This window comes from Drosophila santomea, chromosome 3R (genome assembly GCF_016746245.2).
Source record: "Drosophila santomea strain STO CAGO 1482 chromosome 3R, Prin_Dsan_1.1, whole genome shotgun sequence".
NCBI lineage: Eukaryota > Metazoa > Arthropoda > Insecta > Diptera > Drosophilidae > Drosophila > Drosophila santomea.
This window is the reverse complement of record NC_053019.2, coordinates 28,390,855-28,404,757: the sequence shown is the minus strand read 5'-3', so window position 1 is coordinate 28,404,757 and position 13,903 is coordinate 28,390,855. Positions and strand designations below refer to the sequence as shown.

Genomic DNA, 13,903 nt, shown 5'->3' with positions numbered 1-13,903 from the left:
TCTGCCCTTCTTATTGGCTAAAACTTAATCTTCTGTTTTTCTACAATTTTATTTCATTTATATTCCTACAAGTTATAAAGTAACAACTAAGATGTTATAATTACATCGATTTAACATATTTGGGTCAACTACAACTTCAACTAATCTTGGCGCTAATTCTAAGTGCTGATAATATTTGAGCTCTCTTTGTTCTCCTCGATAGGATCGGGGTACTCCGGCTGCAAGTGCAGTGCGGCCAGGAGTTTCCGCCTGCCATGGACGTACCACAACATCTCTCGGTAGGACCGCGGGAGGACTTCGTCCAGGACCTTGTCCGCCTGATAGGTCAAGTAGAAGACATTCGTGGTCTGCACTTTGCCGCTCTTGGCATCCCAAATCTGCGCCACGGTCATCAGCTGGACGTAGTTTTGGGTGGCGTATACCACGTGGGCGGTGAGCTGGAGGAACCGATCCACATGCACTGGGTGCATAAAACTGATGTCCGAGATGCACTTGAGGATGGGCCGATCGCCAAGGTAGATGCTAGCCATTATGAAGCTGATTTCAACGGCTTGGCGCATGAGGTAGCCTCCGAAGATGGTGTTCTGCGCATTTCTGTTCTCTGGAAACGGAGCAATCATGGTGGACTGCATAGAGTCCTCCATCCAGCGGCATTTCGGTGGCAGGACACGCTTATTGAGATCCATGCTGTTGGCTGGAGTGGTTCTCTTAAGGATCTCGTACATGAGTGACTGTTCGTGTTCCCTGGGCGGCGAGTTGAACACAGAATCCATGGCAGAAGACTTGCGCACCTTCTGCCGCTTCTCCGCCTGCTCCCAAATGAGCTTCTCGGTTTCATCACCAACCTCTATAGGATTAATGGGAGCCGCTCCAGTGTTGGTGGCATTTCTGGCCACCATCACAAATATTGCTTTGGTTACATCTATATATTCGCCATGGGCCAACTGCTTCACATAGATGGTAATCTCCATGGAACTCCGCCCCGCCCACGAGATGTGACCACTGATCTCGATGTCCTGGTTGACCTGCAACCGCTCCAGGTTGGTGAACTCCACCTTGTCGACCAGCAGCGTGACAAAGGTGTAAGGCAAAGGCACTCCTTTCGGTAGTTTGGGCAGCTTCACATGACGATGGCAGATCCACACAGCAAACATGTCCAATTCCTCCATAATCCTGCCCAACCTCACCCTTCCCAGGTGATTCACGTAGCTCTCGCGGATTAGCTCACTGGAGCTCAGGGGCAGAATGGCAGTAGTGTGGGAATCCAGCATAGTTCTTGGTGGTAGCTCCTCTCGCTTCGGCTGGTGCTGCAGCAGATGATCACGGGGCTTGGGAACAGTATGGTAGCCCACATCCACGCCGGATTGCTCTCGAATGACGCGAGCCACTAGGGGAGTAAGGAGATGTCAGAGAAGTTCCAGAGCGAACATGGATTCTGATTTACCCTCCACCATGGTCCCAGAGCGATGATCTGACTTCACCTTGGGCCCGTTGTCTAGCGTATAGCTCCTGGGCATCTGCTGACACGCAAAGGAGGTGCAGTTTATGGCCAGCAGTCGCCTTCGCCGGGCCGTCGAGTAGTAGCTCCTCGTCGACAGCGCCGTTCCAAAACCCCGAGCCAAGCGACACAGCATCATTTCCAGGGAATTCGGTATCCGGGGCCTTGGGAATTGCAACTAGTTGAACCGCCTACTGGGGCTCCAATGGCATGAATTTTTTTGGGAAGTCACTTGCAGAGCACTTGGGTTGTAGTTCCCAGTTCCTAATACGTAATACGGTTCAGCTCGATCGGATTTACATGAAGTGCTTTCACTTGGGCTGCAAAATAGAGAGTGATTCTAGACCCGCGTAGTGCTACAGCATTGGCAAGTGTGATTACATGGCTCTCAGGCGACTGAGAACCCGCGCATGGCGATCACCTGTCCACTTGGTGAGAGATCTTCTGCCTGCACTGGGAGAAATATCGCAAGTTCTTTATATATCGCTTATGAGTCTTAAGTATTACATCTTTTGAAAAAAGTTGTATTATTTGATATTATAACTTTTTGATCACAGAATTTTGCGATGGCTATCTTTTCGAATATATTCTCTTTCTAGCACTTTAAGCTTTTTCATTAATTTTTAACGGCCCATCTTGTTTTTCTGTGCATCTACTCAAACTCACAATCTAATCTGAACGGAGGTGTAAAGATGATGTTATGGAAAAATGCCAGACTAATGAAAGAGATGGAAAATTTTACACTCAATTTCTGTTCCGATTGGACAGCAAAAATATTACCAAAATATAATGTTTACTATGTATCAATTTGGGACTCAATCTAATCTACAGAGTGGGAGTAGGGTGAACAATCACGTGCGTGCCCAGAACATTGGCAGTGGTCATGATCTTCACGCAACTGGGTATTCCAAACGAAAGCCGGGGCCAAACTACACGCTTCTTTGGTTCAGAAAAACAGATCTGGGCACAATTCGGTTAACATATGTAAAAAGATCGGTTGAAACTAAGTCTGTTTGAACATTAAGCTTAAGGAATATTAAACTGAATCGTGGTAAGTTGCAGATTTTAAACTTATCGGGAAACCCTAAGGGGCTCAACCCCTGCTGGCCTTGAACTTGCGGCGCCCATTGATGTACCACATGGTGTCGTGGTAGGAGCGGGGCAGCACTTCCGTAACCGGATCCGGAGCGGAGAAGGTGTAGTGGAAGGCGTTGGTGGTCACGCGGCTGCCCGTGTATGCGTCCAGGACTTCGGCAACGGTCATGATCTGCAGGTAGTTCTCCTTGGTGTACACCACGTACGCGGTCATCTTGATGAAGCTATTCACGCTGACGGGCTTTTGGAAACTGATGTCCGAGATGTGCTCCAGTTGGGGTCGGGCCTTGCAGTAGAGGAAGGCCGTTGCCCAGCTAATCTCCAGAGCACTGCGCATGAGGAATCCCCCAAAAACAGTGTTGTTTTGATTCCTGTGCTCCGGAAAGGAGGGAATAGTGCTCATCTGGAAGGAGTCGTGCATCCAAATACAGTTGGGAGGCAGGAGTCGCTGCTGCCCCGTTTGCTCGACGGGAGTAGTCCGTTTGTAGAGCTGGTATATAAGAGACTGCTCCTCGGCGTTGGGTTCCACCTTGAAGACAGACTGTGCGCTGAGTATCTGTCGTTGTTTTTTTCTATCGGCTCCGCCAGCTAGGATGACCTTCTCCTCCTCATTGGCAGGCTGTATGGGATTCACTGGAGCCGCAGCTGTGTTGGTGGCATTTCTTGCCGCCATTAGAAACAGAGCTCGCGTGATTTTCTGATACTCTTCATTGACAACCTGCTCCAGCCATACCACCACCTCCATGGAACTGCTTCCCACCCAGGAGACGTGCCCAGATAGGCGGATGTCCTGGGTGCCATTGGGTGAGACACTAGTGAAGTCAATTCGGTCCACCAGGACTGTCACGATGGAGTACGGCAAAGGCACTCCCTCCGGCAGATTGGGCACTTTCAGGTGCCTGTGACAGCACCAAGCTAAGAAGAATTGAGAAGCAAATATTACAACAAGATGGTTTTGGTATGAATATGTAGATAATACCGGCAAAAAGGTCCATGTCCTCCAGAAGCCTGCCAAGGCGGGCAAAGCCCCTGAAATTGATGTACTTGTCCTGCAGCACTGCATCCGTGCTCAAGGGAATGATGGCCGAGGAAAAGGAGTCCTGCATGGAACGTGCAGGCAAGTCCTCGAACTTGGGCTGGTACTTGAGTAGTTCCTCCCTGGACTTCGGCTCCGTGGTGTACCCAGGCTCTAGACCGAAGCTCTTCATCATCTTCTCCTTGACTGGGAAGGGTAAGTGGACAACTAGTACCTATTTCAAGTGGAAGTACTTACTCTCCGCAATGGTGGAGTATTGATTGTCCGGAGAGTTGCTGCGCCTATTAGAGCTGAAAGAAATGTTGTCTATAAAAACGACTTCCGCTAGTTGAGTTGATGTTTCACCTGTAATGTTTGATTGTCATCTTCCTGAGCATCCTGGTCTTTAGAAATCTCCGGCAGCTACGGGCTCCGAGCAAAACGGGCATAATACTGAAGTCAATAAACTTAAGACCAGGGCTCATGGAAACGAATCGGGATCTGAATCCAGATCCGAAACGAAATTAAAACTATATTTTTTTTTAGCTTTTTTGTTTGATTACAGGTAATTTGGTAAGAAAATGTAATGACGGCAAAAATTAAGGAGTATTTTGACAGTTATTATATTAATGAATATCTAATCTAGTATTCTTCGATTGATTAATTGAAAATTTGAATACTTATAAGCTGGTTAAGCACTTCATTGAACAATGGACATTTATTGCTTTTTGCAAACACAGAACTGGTAATTGCATTTCTCTGGTAGGATAGCCTGCATAATATCTTTAGTAACAATCATAGAATTCTGTCTACACTGGACTCATGCTGGCCTCAAACTTGCGACGACCTTGGATGTACCACATAGTTTCATGGTAGGAGCGGGGCAGCACTTCGGTAACCGTGTCCGGAGACGAGAAGGTGTAATAGAACGTGTTAGTGGTCACCTGGCTTCCCGTTTCCGTGTCCAGCACATCCGCAACGGTCATGATCTGCACATAGTTCTCCTTGGTGTACACCACGTACGCGGTCATCTTGATGAAGCTATTCACGCTGACGGGCTTCTCGAAACTAATGTCCGAGATGTGCTCCAGTTTGGGACGCGTTTTGCAGTAGAGGTATGCCGCAGCCCAGCTTATCTCCAAGGCACTTCGCATGAGGAAGCCTCCAAAGACCCGGTTGTGGTGATTCCTGTGCTCGGGAAATGAAGGAATGGTGCTCATCTGAAAAGAGTCCTCCATCCAGCGACAGTTTGGCGGCAGGATGCGCTTGTTCAGCTCCAAAGTGTGGGTGGGAGTGGTCCTTTTGTACAGCTCGTACATAAGTGTCTGCTCCGGATCATTGGGTTCCACCTTGAAGATGGACTGGGCACAAAGAATTTGACGTTTCTTCTTTCTATCTGCGCCGCCAGCCAGAATAACTTTCTCCTCCTCATTTGCGGGCTGTATGGGGTTCACGGGAGACGCTCCCGTATTGGTGGCATTTCTTGCTGCCATTAGGAACAAGGCGCGGGTTAACTTTTGGTACCTTCCGTCAACCATCTGCTCCAGCCACACCACCACCTCAATAGAACTGGTTCCCACCCAAGAAACGTGCCCGGACAAACGGATATCTTGGGTTCCTGAAGCCAACACATTGGTGAAATCGATGCGGTCCACCAGGATGGTCACAAATGTGTACGGCAAATGAACTCCCTCCGGCAGATTGGGAAGCACCAGGTGCTTATGGCAGCACCAAGCTGAAAATAAAGGAGAATAAGAAAGTGCACCGGGAATCCATTACAAGTAAGCAGATGCCTCGTACCCGCAAACAAGTCCATGTCCTCCAGCAGTCGGCCTAGTCGCACATTGCCCAGATAGGTCACATATTTGTCCTGCAAAGTGCGGTCCGTGCTTAGAGGAATGATGGCCGTGGTGAAGGAATCCTGCATGGCTCTTGCGGGCAGGTCCTCCAGCTTTGGTTGGTACTTGAGCAGCTGCTCCCTGGACTTGGGAATCGGATTGTAGCCGGGCTCCAGCCCCAATCGTTTCATCATCTCCTGCTTGACTGTGGAAAGTCAGAAATTAGGTTGTGTTTGATTCTGCTAGAAGAATACTTACTTTCCGCCATGGTTCCGGAATCATTTGCGGTAGCTGATTGCTTGATGTGAGTGGGCGGTGAGTAGTGACGCCTGCCGGAGATGGAAGTACTCATAAATCATACAAATAAGCTCAGTAGTTCGCATTTGGTTCTTACTTGGACATTGCAAACGATGCAGGTGCCTGTTTGGTGGCTAATTCCATCAAGTTCCTGGTGCGGATGAGGCCCCAGCACTTTTGTGCTCCCATCAAAGAACGCAGCATCTTAGTTTTAGCAGTTTTTCCCTTCTCTTCGAGTTACTAATGTGGAACGCGTCGTTGTTCTAACCCCAAATGAAAACCAGCTGGTGGCCGCCACAGCTGACTTGCACAGTGGGCTCGAATTCATTCGTCTTAAACTAATTTTAAAGTGTTCGATTCGCTGGTGGATTAGTGCACATCGCCTTTAAACAAATTGCTCCATAAATAATTGCTTTGACATTGCAGAATTACGCTGCACAACTAAATGCACCTTGTTAGGAAACCTTTATAAATCTCTTCATATTCAGTATTCCATCTCTTCGAGTCCACTGTTCATATAGTGTATATATGCTTATGACGTCATCGCGATTGTTGTTAATTTTAAACTGGGAATCAAAATTCCGTAGACAATTTCTCAAACTAACAGATCGTTGTGTGATTCATAAACTATGAACGTAAGGGAATCAAGCTGTTTAAATGTTGACTTAAGGTGTAAGAGCAATTATCAAAAATATAATAAAAAAAAGAGTCCACGTTTGTATAAACTATATTTGGAGTGTTATTCGATGATATATACAAAGTTTTAGAAGTACCTTCAACCAAACGAAATTAACGCAGATATTCCATGAATAAAACAACAAATGATGGAATTTTAAAATCGGAACTGCAAGCTTACAGATTCAATTCCTTGAGCGCAAAGTTCAGAACCACCGGCAAAAGACCAGCATCTTCCAGATCCAGGATCTGTTGTCGAAGGTTCTCTACCGGACGGGAATGTATCATCTGTAAGAAGATTTAGAGTTTAGAGTGGCAATAGAACATTTCACCAAGTTCGCTGTTTAACAAACCTTTTTGATCTTCTGCCGTTGCTCGGAGCTCTGGCAGAAGCTAAGTAGAGCGGCGGCCATGTGGGGTCGATGGACGACGATGCAGTGCTGGGCGAACTGCACCAGATTAAGGGCGTGTACCACCGGACAGCCCTGCAGGCGCAGCAGCGTCTTGTGGAGCAGCTCTTCCTGCTGAAAGGAGCGTGACTCGACGGCGTTCTGCAGAGGATGGCAGAGCACATAGTCCCAGGCCTGGGCCAGTCCATCCAGGTGAAGCAGATGCGGCCGGCAGCTGAGTACATCCAACAAGGCGTTCAACTCGCGCACCATATGAAACATGACCATGCGCTTCAGAATGCCGTTCCAGATTTGCGGCAGGTGTATATCAAAGCCCAGGCAAATGTTGGCCATCACCTCCAGCGAAAGAGGATTCTGCGCATTACGCTGCCAGATCATCTTCAGAATGTCAATCTTGTTGCAATGGTCGTCGGAGAACTTCTCCAGGTTTGACTTGTACCCCAGAGCCTTGAGCTCGTGCACACACTTGATGCTGATGAACTGGCGTTGGCTGATCGTGTTGGTGAAAGAGTTGCTGCCATCGTTAAGCTTGGAATAGCACTCGTACATTTGCAGCTGCGTGGAGGTGTTTACCGAGCTGATGGAAGTGTATTTTAATGAATTCTTGCTGTTAACTTTTAAATAGCAATGCTTACCCGCCCTTGAAGATCAAACCCACAAGGAACTTGACAGCCTCCGCCTTTGGCCAACTGGAAAGTATGTAGAACGCTCTATTCACATTCTCGCTGGCGTCCTGGCTGCTCGAGCATTCCGCGCCGTTGGCCTGCTCCGGCCAGTTCTGCTCCTCCATGAAAGTCTCCTCCAAAATGGTACCGTCACCCGACGACTCCACAGTCAGTGAGAGCCACTTCTGAAGCAGGCGGTACTGTATGGTGGCTAAGCACAGGTCATGTAGCTTGGCTATTTCCGCGACCAGGGCGTTAATGTCTACTTTGCTGGACTTGAGGATCAGCTCGTGATGGTAGAGCGCCATAATTAGCTCGGTGGGATTCTCAACCTGGCGCAGCAGCTTTTCATCGGTCAGGCCATAGACATAGAGCAGGTGCTGGGTCTTCTGTATGGGATACCGCCGCTTCACCTTAGCAACCTGATCACGACTCTTTGGATCAGTAATCAGGTGGCCCTTCTCCTTGACAAACTTCCAGCACTCGTAGGAGGCTTCCACCTGATCGGCTCCATCACGAGCATAGTTGGACACGAAGTACAGTATTAGAAATGCCTTGTTTGGGTTGTTCACGTTCTCGACCAGCCGTAGTATTGACTGCAGGAAAGCATTATTCGTGGGATGAAGACTCCAGGATTCCGATTCATTTTTCGACTTGTACTCCGATATCGAGTTCTTTACTGCCGACATGCAGAAATAGTCGCAGTTCTGGGAACTATCCTTGGATCCCTTTAAAGCCGTGTACATCTGAATGAGTGGAAACCAGCTTTGGCAGTTGTCCACGTTTAGTTCGCTGTCTGAATACAAGAAACGAAAACTAGAGTTAAATAGGAATTTTAAGCTTTAAAAAATGTTCTGTTGAATATACCCAGAATATCCTTAAGAGGTTGCTCTACGATGGGCTTGAAAGGCAGGCGATATCGTGATATCTTCGGCATAACGCCATTTTCCCTTTGTGATTTTAGCCACATGTCGGTCTCCACCTGACCTGGCCGATTACGTCTTCGGGTGATCATCTTGTGCCTCAGGAAGTGCAAAATGTTCATCCAAATTTCCATTTCCTTGGGAGCCGAATCGAAGTACATGAGGATATTGATCACACACATGTACAACTCGTAGAAATAAATGTTGATCTAAACGATTTAAAACGTATTAAAAAAATAATTTTATTATTTGTTGCGTTGGTGAACTTACGCCTTCAATGAAGTGCTTTAACTTGGAAGTAAAGAGCTCGACGTTATTTATTTCATTAATGTACGGTTGGCACATATCGCGCATTTCCTGGGCACTGCTTAGCATAACCAGTTCCTCGTCCCCGAAGGTATCCCTCTTCACCTCGAAGCGCAGCTCCTGGGCACTCAGAATGCTTAATATCTGGGTAATAAGAATCTTCTGATAGTCGAACCCAAAGTCCTTGCTCATGCGTTCCAAAAGCTGAACGTCAAGTTGTTTATTGTGAAATTCCTTCAGCAGGTCCTCTACGTTGTCCATGTCAGCATTGAACTTGCCCTTTATTCTTTGATCCTGCTGGCAGAACTCCAGGTAATAGTAGAGTTTCAATCTCCTGCAGACCAATAAAACGAAATGTAAGATAGCGAAGATTCTAATATTATGTTCCACTTACTTGGTGCGTATCACTTGCACATTGTCCAAGTTTTCGATATACTCGTTGTACATAGCGGATAATGTCAGGAAGTTGATTCTTTGCAGATCGGTTTTCACTTCAACAGAGAGCTTTTCCAGTAGCGCTAGTGCCTCGCTGTCCACTACCAACATGGTGAAAAGCTCTATGAAGTTCACATCCTTGTTTCCCATCGCATTTCGCAGTATGCGGCGCAGCTGGAGCGTAATGAAGCCCTCGTTGATAATCCGCTTCTTCCGGCAGTTTTGCTTCTGGAAGTCCAGCAGATACTGCGACATAACGTACCAAACGTCGTGCTCCTTCACCTTCGTCAAGTGTTCCAGTGACAGAAAGAAGTCAGCGCAAGCACTGTCGACATCCTCCTTTGTGTTCTCCGACAGTCCATGGCGAACCTGCATTAACAATGAGTTGTTTGGCTCCGTTTCGATCACCATGAGCAGCAGGGTGCGGGCCAGAAACTTCACTATTGCCATGTGACCCCCCACGCTTTTCTGCGAAGGCAAACGAAAATCTTTAAAAATATAGTCAATTCAAGATTTACACGATCAATACCTTCTGAGGCAGTTGCTGAATAGGCTGCACTTCTACCTCATCAAACATGGATACCGAGTAGCGCTTCTTCGTAGTCGTCGGAACCTGTAGAGTCTTTACGTCAAAGGATCCATTAAGAGCACTGCTGAAGTTTATTGTGGTCTCGCCCATGGCTACCGAAACTCCATCGAGGGCCCGACAAATGTGCTCGTTGACGGCCTGCTCCTTGCCGTCGTAGTGAGTCTTGATGGCGTCTAGCGGGTAGTGGATTACGGCCACTCGTATGTATTTGATGAGTTCAACCAGATCACGACGACGGCTGCTCTCGTGAAGAAGGGCGGATGTCAGCAGCTCGTACGCTAAATAAAAGCTAAGCGGATCGTTCTCATTGATCAACTGCAGCGAGGATGCCGTTTCTGGAACACAAAAAATAAGTTTTCGTTCAAAGGGATTGCAGAGCTGTATTCGACTTACCCTGATTCTTTCCCCTGGCGTTTTCTATTTGCTGAACCAGCAGCTCAAGTGCAAGATTGACGAACTCGCCGGCATTGGCGGGCACACAGTCGATGAAGCTTATTACATGAAAAGCCAGGGCGCAGCTGAGGGGCAGGCACCCAATCCGTTGGCAAATGCGGTTCAGACCAAATACTTTTGAAAGACCGAGAGCCGTACACAGTTCACTTGTTTCACTGGCTATAAAAGCGGACACGTTCAGCGTGGCCTGTGCCCGCTCAATTATGCTTTCCATGGCCTCATCCAGTAGGCAATGACGTCTGTGCAGCGGTATAAGTTCGCTGCTACAGCTCAAAGATATGCCGAACTTCCTTAGGCGGAAACGATGCTTGATCACTAGGTAGCGGCGCTCATAAACGGATTCAACATGCGGCAAGAACAACTTGAAAAGCTCTAGGACGTTCAGATGCTCCTGCGCTTTAATATCACTTTCAAACGAGGCAGAGGAGCTGTTCTCCAAGATGCTGGCAATGATCTCAACCACTTCCTTTCCGTTTTTCGAATTCTTCTCGCCATTCAGCGTCTTGAAGAATTCATAAGCCATCTCAATTTGTCCTCTGCGCGCCATTTGGTAGCAGCAGTTAGAGTTGGCACTAGTTGAAATGTCCGGCGCCGCCTTGGTGAGGGCGCTGATGTCGTCCAGCATGTCCGGAAGGTTCAGCTTCACAATGCGCATCATGAAAAGCTCCAGGTTGATATCAGAGCTGTCAGCCGGCCAGCCGTACTTGACCTTCATGATCTTGATCACCTGAATCTCATACTCGGCATTGATCTTCACGGCCAATGGATGAGTGGAAGTTCGCAGCCTGATTAGAGGAGCTAGTGTATCCGGCCAAGGCACGGGTGCGTTTTGCAGCACAGACAAGGCGCACTCCAAACGGCTGTCCTCATTGTGGAGTAGCTCAATGCAAGCCATCGCCCGTTCCAGCCATGTACTAGAAGATTGCCGACTGGCTACTAACTGTGATATGTACTGCTTGATCACGTCCAGTGGCTGACGTCCCTTCTCCTGGAAGATCGGGTACATGAAGTTTTTCACCAGGCGCTGAAGCTTATCTAGTTGAACGTGCTGCAAAATGCTCAAAGCAGTGGCGTCAATGGAGTCCTGCATGTAGTTGTCCAGTGTAAAGCCCATGTTATAGTTGGTCTTAAGCACCGAAAGATCCTGCAGTGCGTTGACAAGATCCCGAAGTTTTCCAACGTTGCGCTCCTGCTGTCGCCGCACATCGCTGAAACGGATATACAAGTTAAAATACATTCTAGGGCGAGAAATAGGATTTCACTTACGAGTAAGTGAACTGGATCTCCTCAAAAATGTCCAGTATCTTTGTGCAGAACTCCAGTCCGATATCTGGCCAATGTGGACTGTACTGCAGATTCCGCGTCATCTCAATGCTCCAGTCGGTTATAAAGGGCATTATGCTGGGATGAGTGTTGCTGACCATCGGAATGAACTGACGCAACCACTGGACAACGTTGAAGGGCTTGGTGTTGCTCGGAATAAATCCTAAAAGCGTGCGCAACTCGTCTTCGTTTAGCAGCGGCAGAATGCTGCTCGAATGCCGACGCCAAATGAGACAGGCCGTGGGCATATCTGTATTGAACAGCGACTTAACCATCTTGACCAAGTTGTTATCGTAAATAAACTTCTGCCAATCCGTGTTGCATTCGTAGGGATCTATTATGGCCAGAGTTTTAAGACGGTGCAGTTGCTCGTCGATTTCCAACATGTCCTCCTCGTCGTCTTCGAAACTCAACCGCTTCTTCACCTCGCGAAGATAGCGCTCGAGGATGTGTCTGGAGTTCAAGTTGATCATGCGATGGCTCTTTATGAATGCCTTACTTTCCACTTGAGACAACAATTGCAGCAAGTTTTGGAATTTATCATCCACCCCGAAGGCGTCGTTTTGGGAATTCGCGTTGCACAGCTCGACCAGAATGCGTTTCGCTTTGGCTTCATAGATGGGCTGGAGGCAAAGCTCAAACTGCCTGCCAAATTCCTGTTGCAAATGGGAATGGATAAAAAATGGCTAGGAGATAAATTATAGTCTATGTACCTCCGCCTCCTCCAATCGCCCCTTGGAAATCAACTTCTTAAAACGATCACTGGGGTCGGTCTCTGAAACGAGCATCATCTCCACCACGGAGGGTATGCTGCTCTGGTTGACTTTCTTGGCAGCCAGATAATACAGATTGACCGCACACTTTGGCTGACGCACGAGCCATGCGTGATCAGGAACTTCTACCTCATTTTTGACAACAAGCGCTGCAATGATACAAGGTTTTAGGCCGCACTATATTATGTTTCTATGTTTGCTGGATTCATACTTGGGTACTCCACTATTTTAATGAAGCGTTCCTCGTCCGTTGACTTCGTCAGCACCAGTAGCTCAATGTTCTCTTCGTTGCACTCCATAACTAGCAGATCCTCGATGAGCAGTTTATTTTCTTTGGAAGTTTGACACAAATGAACTGTGCGAGTGTATGGACAAATGTCCACCAAGTGACCGGAATTGGTGAGTGCGATACTGTAAAACATCCAGATACACATTATGGTGATTATTGCAGTACAATCAGCAGACCCACTCACATATAGTGCTCCAAGTTGAAGATCTGCTTAATACTGCCATACTGAGCGGGCAAATCTATGCGTGTCACGTCATTGCCTGCATTTCTAAAGTTCATCGTGCTATGATCTCCAGTGATAACTAGACCGGGATGCGTCCCCAGTTCATCCTGGTTGTTCTCGGCACTGATGTTGCCGGCCACCATCCGCTTGAGCAGCACTGCACAGTCCACGTTGGTGCTGGACTTCCCCTTGGAAAGCCGTTGAATGGTAACGTCCTCGAGCAGGGCCTTTTCGCAAGCTATAGTTTCGTTTTCATTTAGGCTCATATTGCCCAACGCCTCCAAGCTGGTCTCATCAATGTCGCTTAAGCTAAAAGACATTAAATTGTTCAAGGTAAGAATGTCAACGTTTAACCATTTGTCACGATTTTCTCTCCCGGGGTAGTTTACCTGTAGATGCTTCCATTCTTGCAGGTAAAGTAGAACCGCTGATCCAGTTGATGGATGCTCCGGAAGGTCCCGCCGGTTAGGCTCACGTCCTCTAGATTGACAGCGACGCTGAACAGGAGCAGACCCTTGATGAAAACCCCGTGAACTTCGCCATCGCTGAGGCCGCAGACAATCAGGTTGCCACTTGTGGAAATTGCAATGGCCTCAATGGCTGCCCCGAATGCCAGGAAGCTGCACTTGGCCACCAGTTCGTCCTCCAGGAGCAAAAGGCTCTTGTCGATGCCAATGACCATCTTGCCGCACTGCACGGAGGCCATAACATCCGGATAATTGTTTACCTAGCAAGGAAACAATGCGGAAGTAGAAACCCAATTGCAGATTCTGCACAATAAGGACTCACTTCCTCTTCACTGCTTATTTGGAAGATGCCTCGCGACGAGAATATGTTGGAGATGGTTTCATCCTCCAGGGAGGACGCCTCGAAGTTGCTCCACATTGCTATTTAATGCGCTCTAGCCTAATGTGAAATCCCAGCCAATTTTAAACTCTTTTTTTAAACGCCGCCAATAAACAAGCGTCGCCTGAGAGTATACCGATATCACTGCCAGCCTATCGATATACGATTGGCGGCATGCCAAACAACTACGTATCGGCCTTGAGGCTAATACGTTTGTGCAAATTTTCTATATTAGAACCAGAAACGTCTG

General features: G+C 47.7%; 4 protein-coding genes across 5 annotated transcripts; all 4 read right to left on the bottom strand.

Annotated features, from left to right (window-relative positions):
- Positions 1–30: 30 nt before the first annotated feature.
- On the bottom strand, positions 31–2,356 carry LOC120451427 (acyl-coenzyme A thioesterase 9, mitochondrial). The gene is made up of 2 exons (XM_039635101.1): positions 1,445–2,356; positions 31–1,387 (listed from the first exon to the last, which is right to left on the bottom strand). The coding sequence occupies exons 1-2, from the start codon at positions 1,635–1,637 to the stop codon at positions 159–161; spliced, it is 1,422 nt and encodes a 473-aa protein (XP_039491035.1). The 5' UTR covers positions 1,638–2,356; the 3' UTR covers positions 31–158.
- A 152-nt stretch (positions 2,357–2,508) lies between these two features.
- Positions 2,509–4,111, bottom strand: LOC120451429 (acyl-coenzyme A thioesterase 9, mitochondrial). Of its 2 annotated transcripts, XM_039635104.2 has the most exons (4): positions 3,975–4,111; positions 3,867–3,919; positions 3,573–3,815; positions 2,509–3,508 (listed from the first exon to the last, which is right to left on the bottom strand). In XM_039635104.2, the coding sequence occupies exons 1-4, from the start codon at positions 4,091–4,093 to the stop codon at positions 2,592–2,594; spliced, it is 1,332 nt and encodes a 443-aa protein (XP_039491038.1). In that variant the 5' UTR covers positions 4,094–4,111; the 3' UTR covers positions 2,509–2,591. The 2 variants fall into 2 exon arrangements, with proteins under 2 accessions (XP_039491038.1, XP_039491039.1); XM_039635105.2 differs by lacking the exon at positions 3,975–4,111 and having other exon boundaries at positions 3,573–3,810; positions 3,867–3,889.
- Positions 4,112–4,291: 180 nt separating this feature from the next.
- On the bottom strand, positions 4,292–6,032 carry LOC120451428 (acyl-coenzyme A thioesterase 9, mitochondrial). Its single transcript, XM_039635102.2, has 4 exons — positions 5,841–6,032; positions 5,705–5,775; positions 5,409–5,651; positions 4,292–5,343 (listed from the first exon to the last, which is right to left on the bottom strand). The coding sequence occupies exons 1-4, from the start codon at positions 5,945–5,947 to the stop codon at positions 4,418–4,420; spliced, it is 1,347 nt and encodes a 448-aa protein (XP_039491036.1). The 5' UTR covers positions 5,948–6,032; the 3' UTR covers positions 4,292–4,417.
- A 422-nt stretch (positions 6,033–6,454) lies between these two features.
- LOC120451423 lies at positions 6,455–13,809 on the bottom strand. The gene is made up of 14 exons (XM_039635096.2): positions 13,597–13,809; positions 13,197–13,534; positions 12,769–13,116; positions 12,507–12,706; positions 12,236–12,444; positions 11,466–12,178; positions 10,140–11,407; positions 9,687–10,081; positions 9,117–9,625; positions 8,687–9,056; positions 8,361–8,625; positions 7,464–8,289; positions 6,772–7,405; positions 6,455–6,706 (listed from the first exon to the last, which is right to left on the bottom strand). Exons 1-14 carry the CDS (start codon positions 13,690–13,692, stop codon positions 6,596–6,598), a joined length of 6,282 nt encoding a protein of 2,093 aa, XP_039491030.1. The 5' UTR covers positions 13,693–13,809; the 3' UTR covers positions 6,455–6,595.
- Between the last annotated feature and the right edge of the window lie 94 nt (positions 13,810–13,903).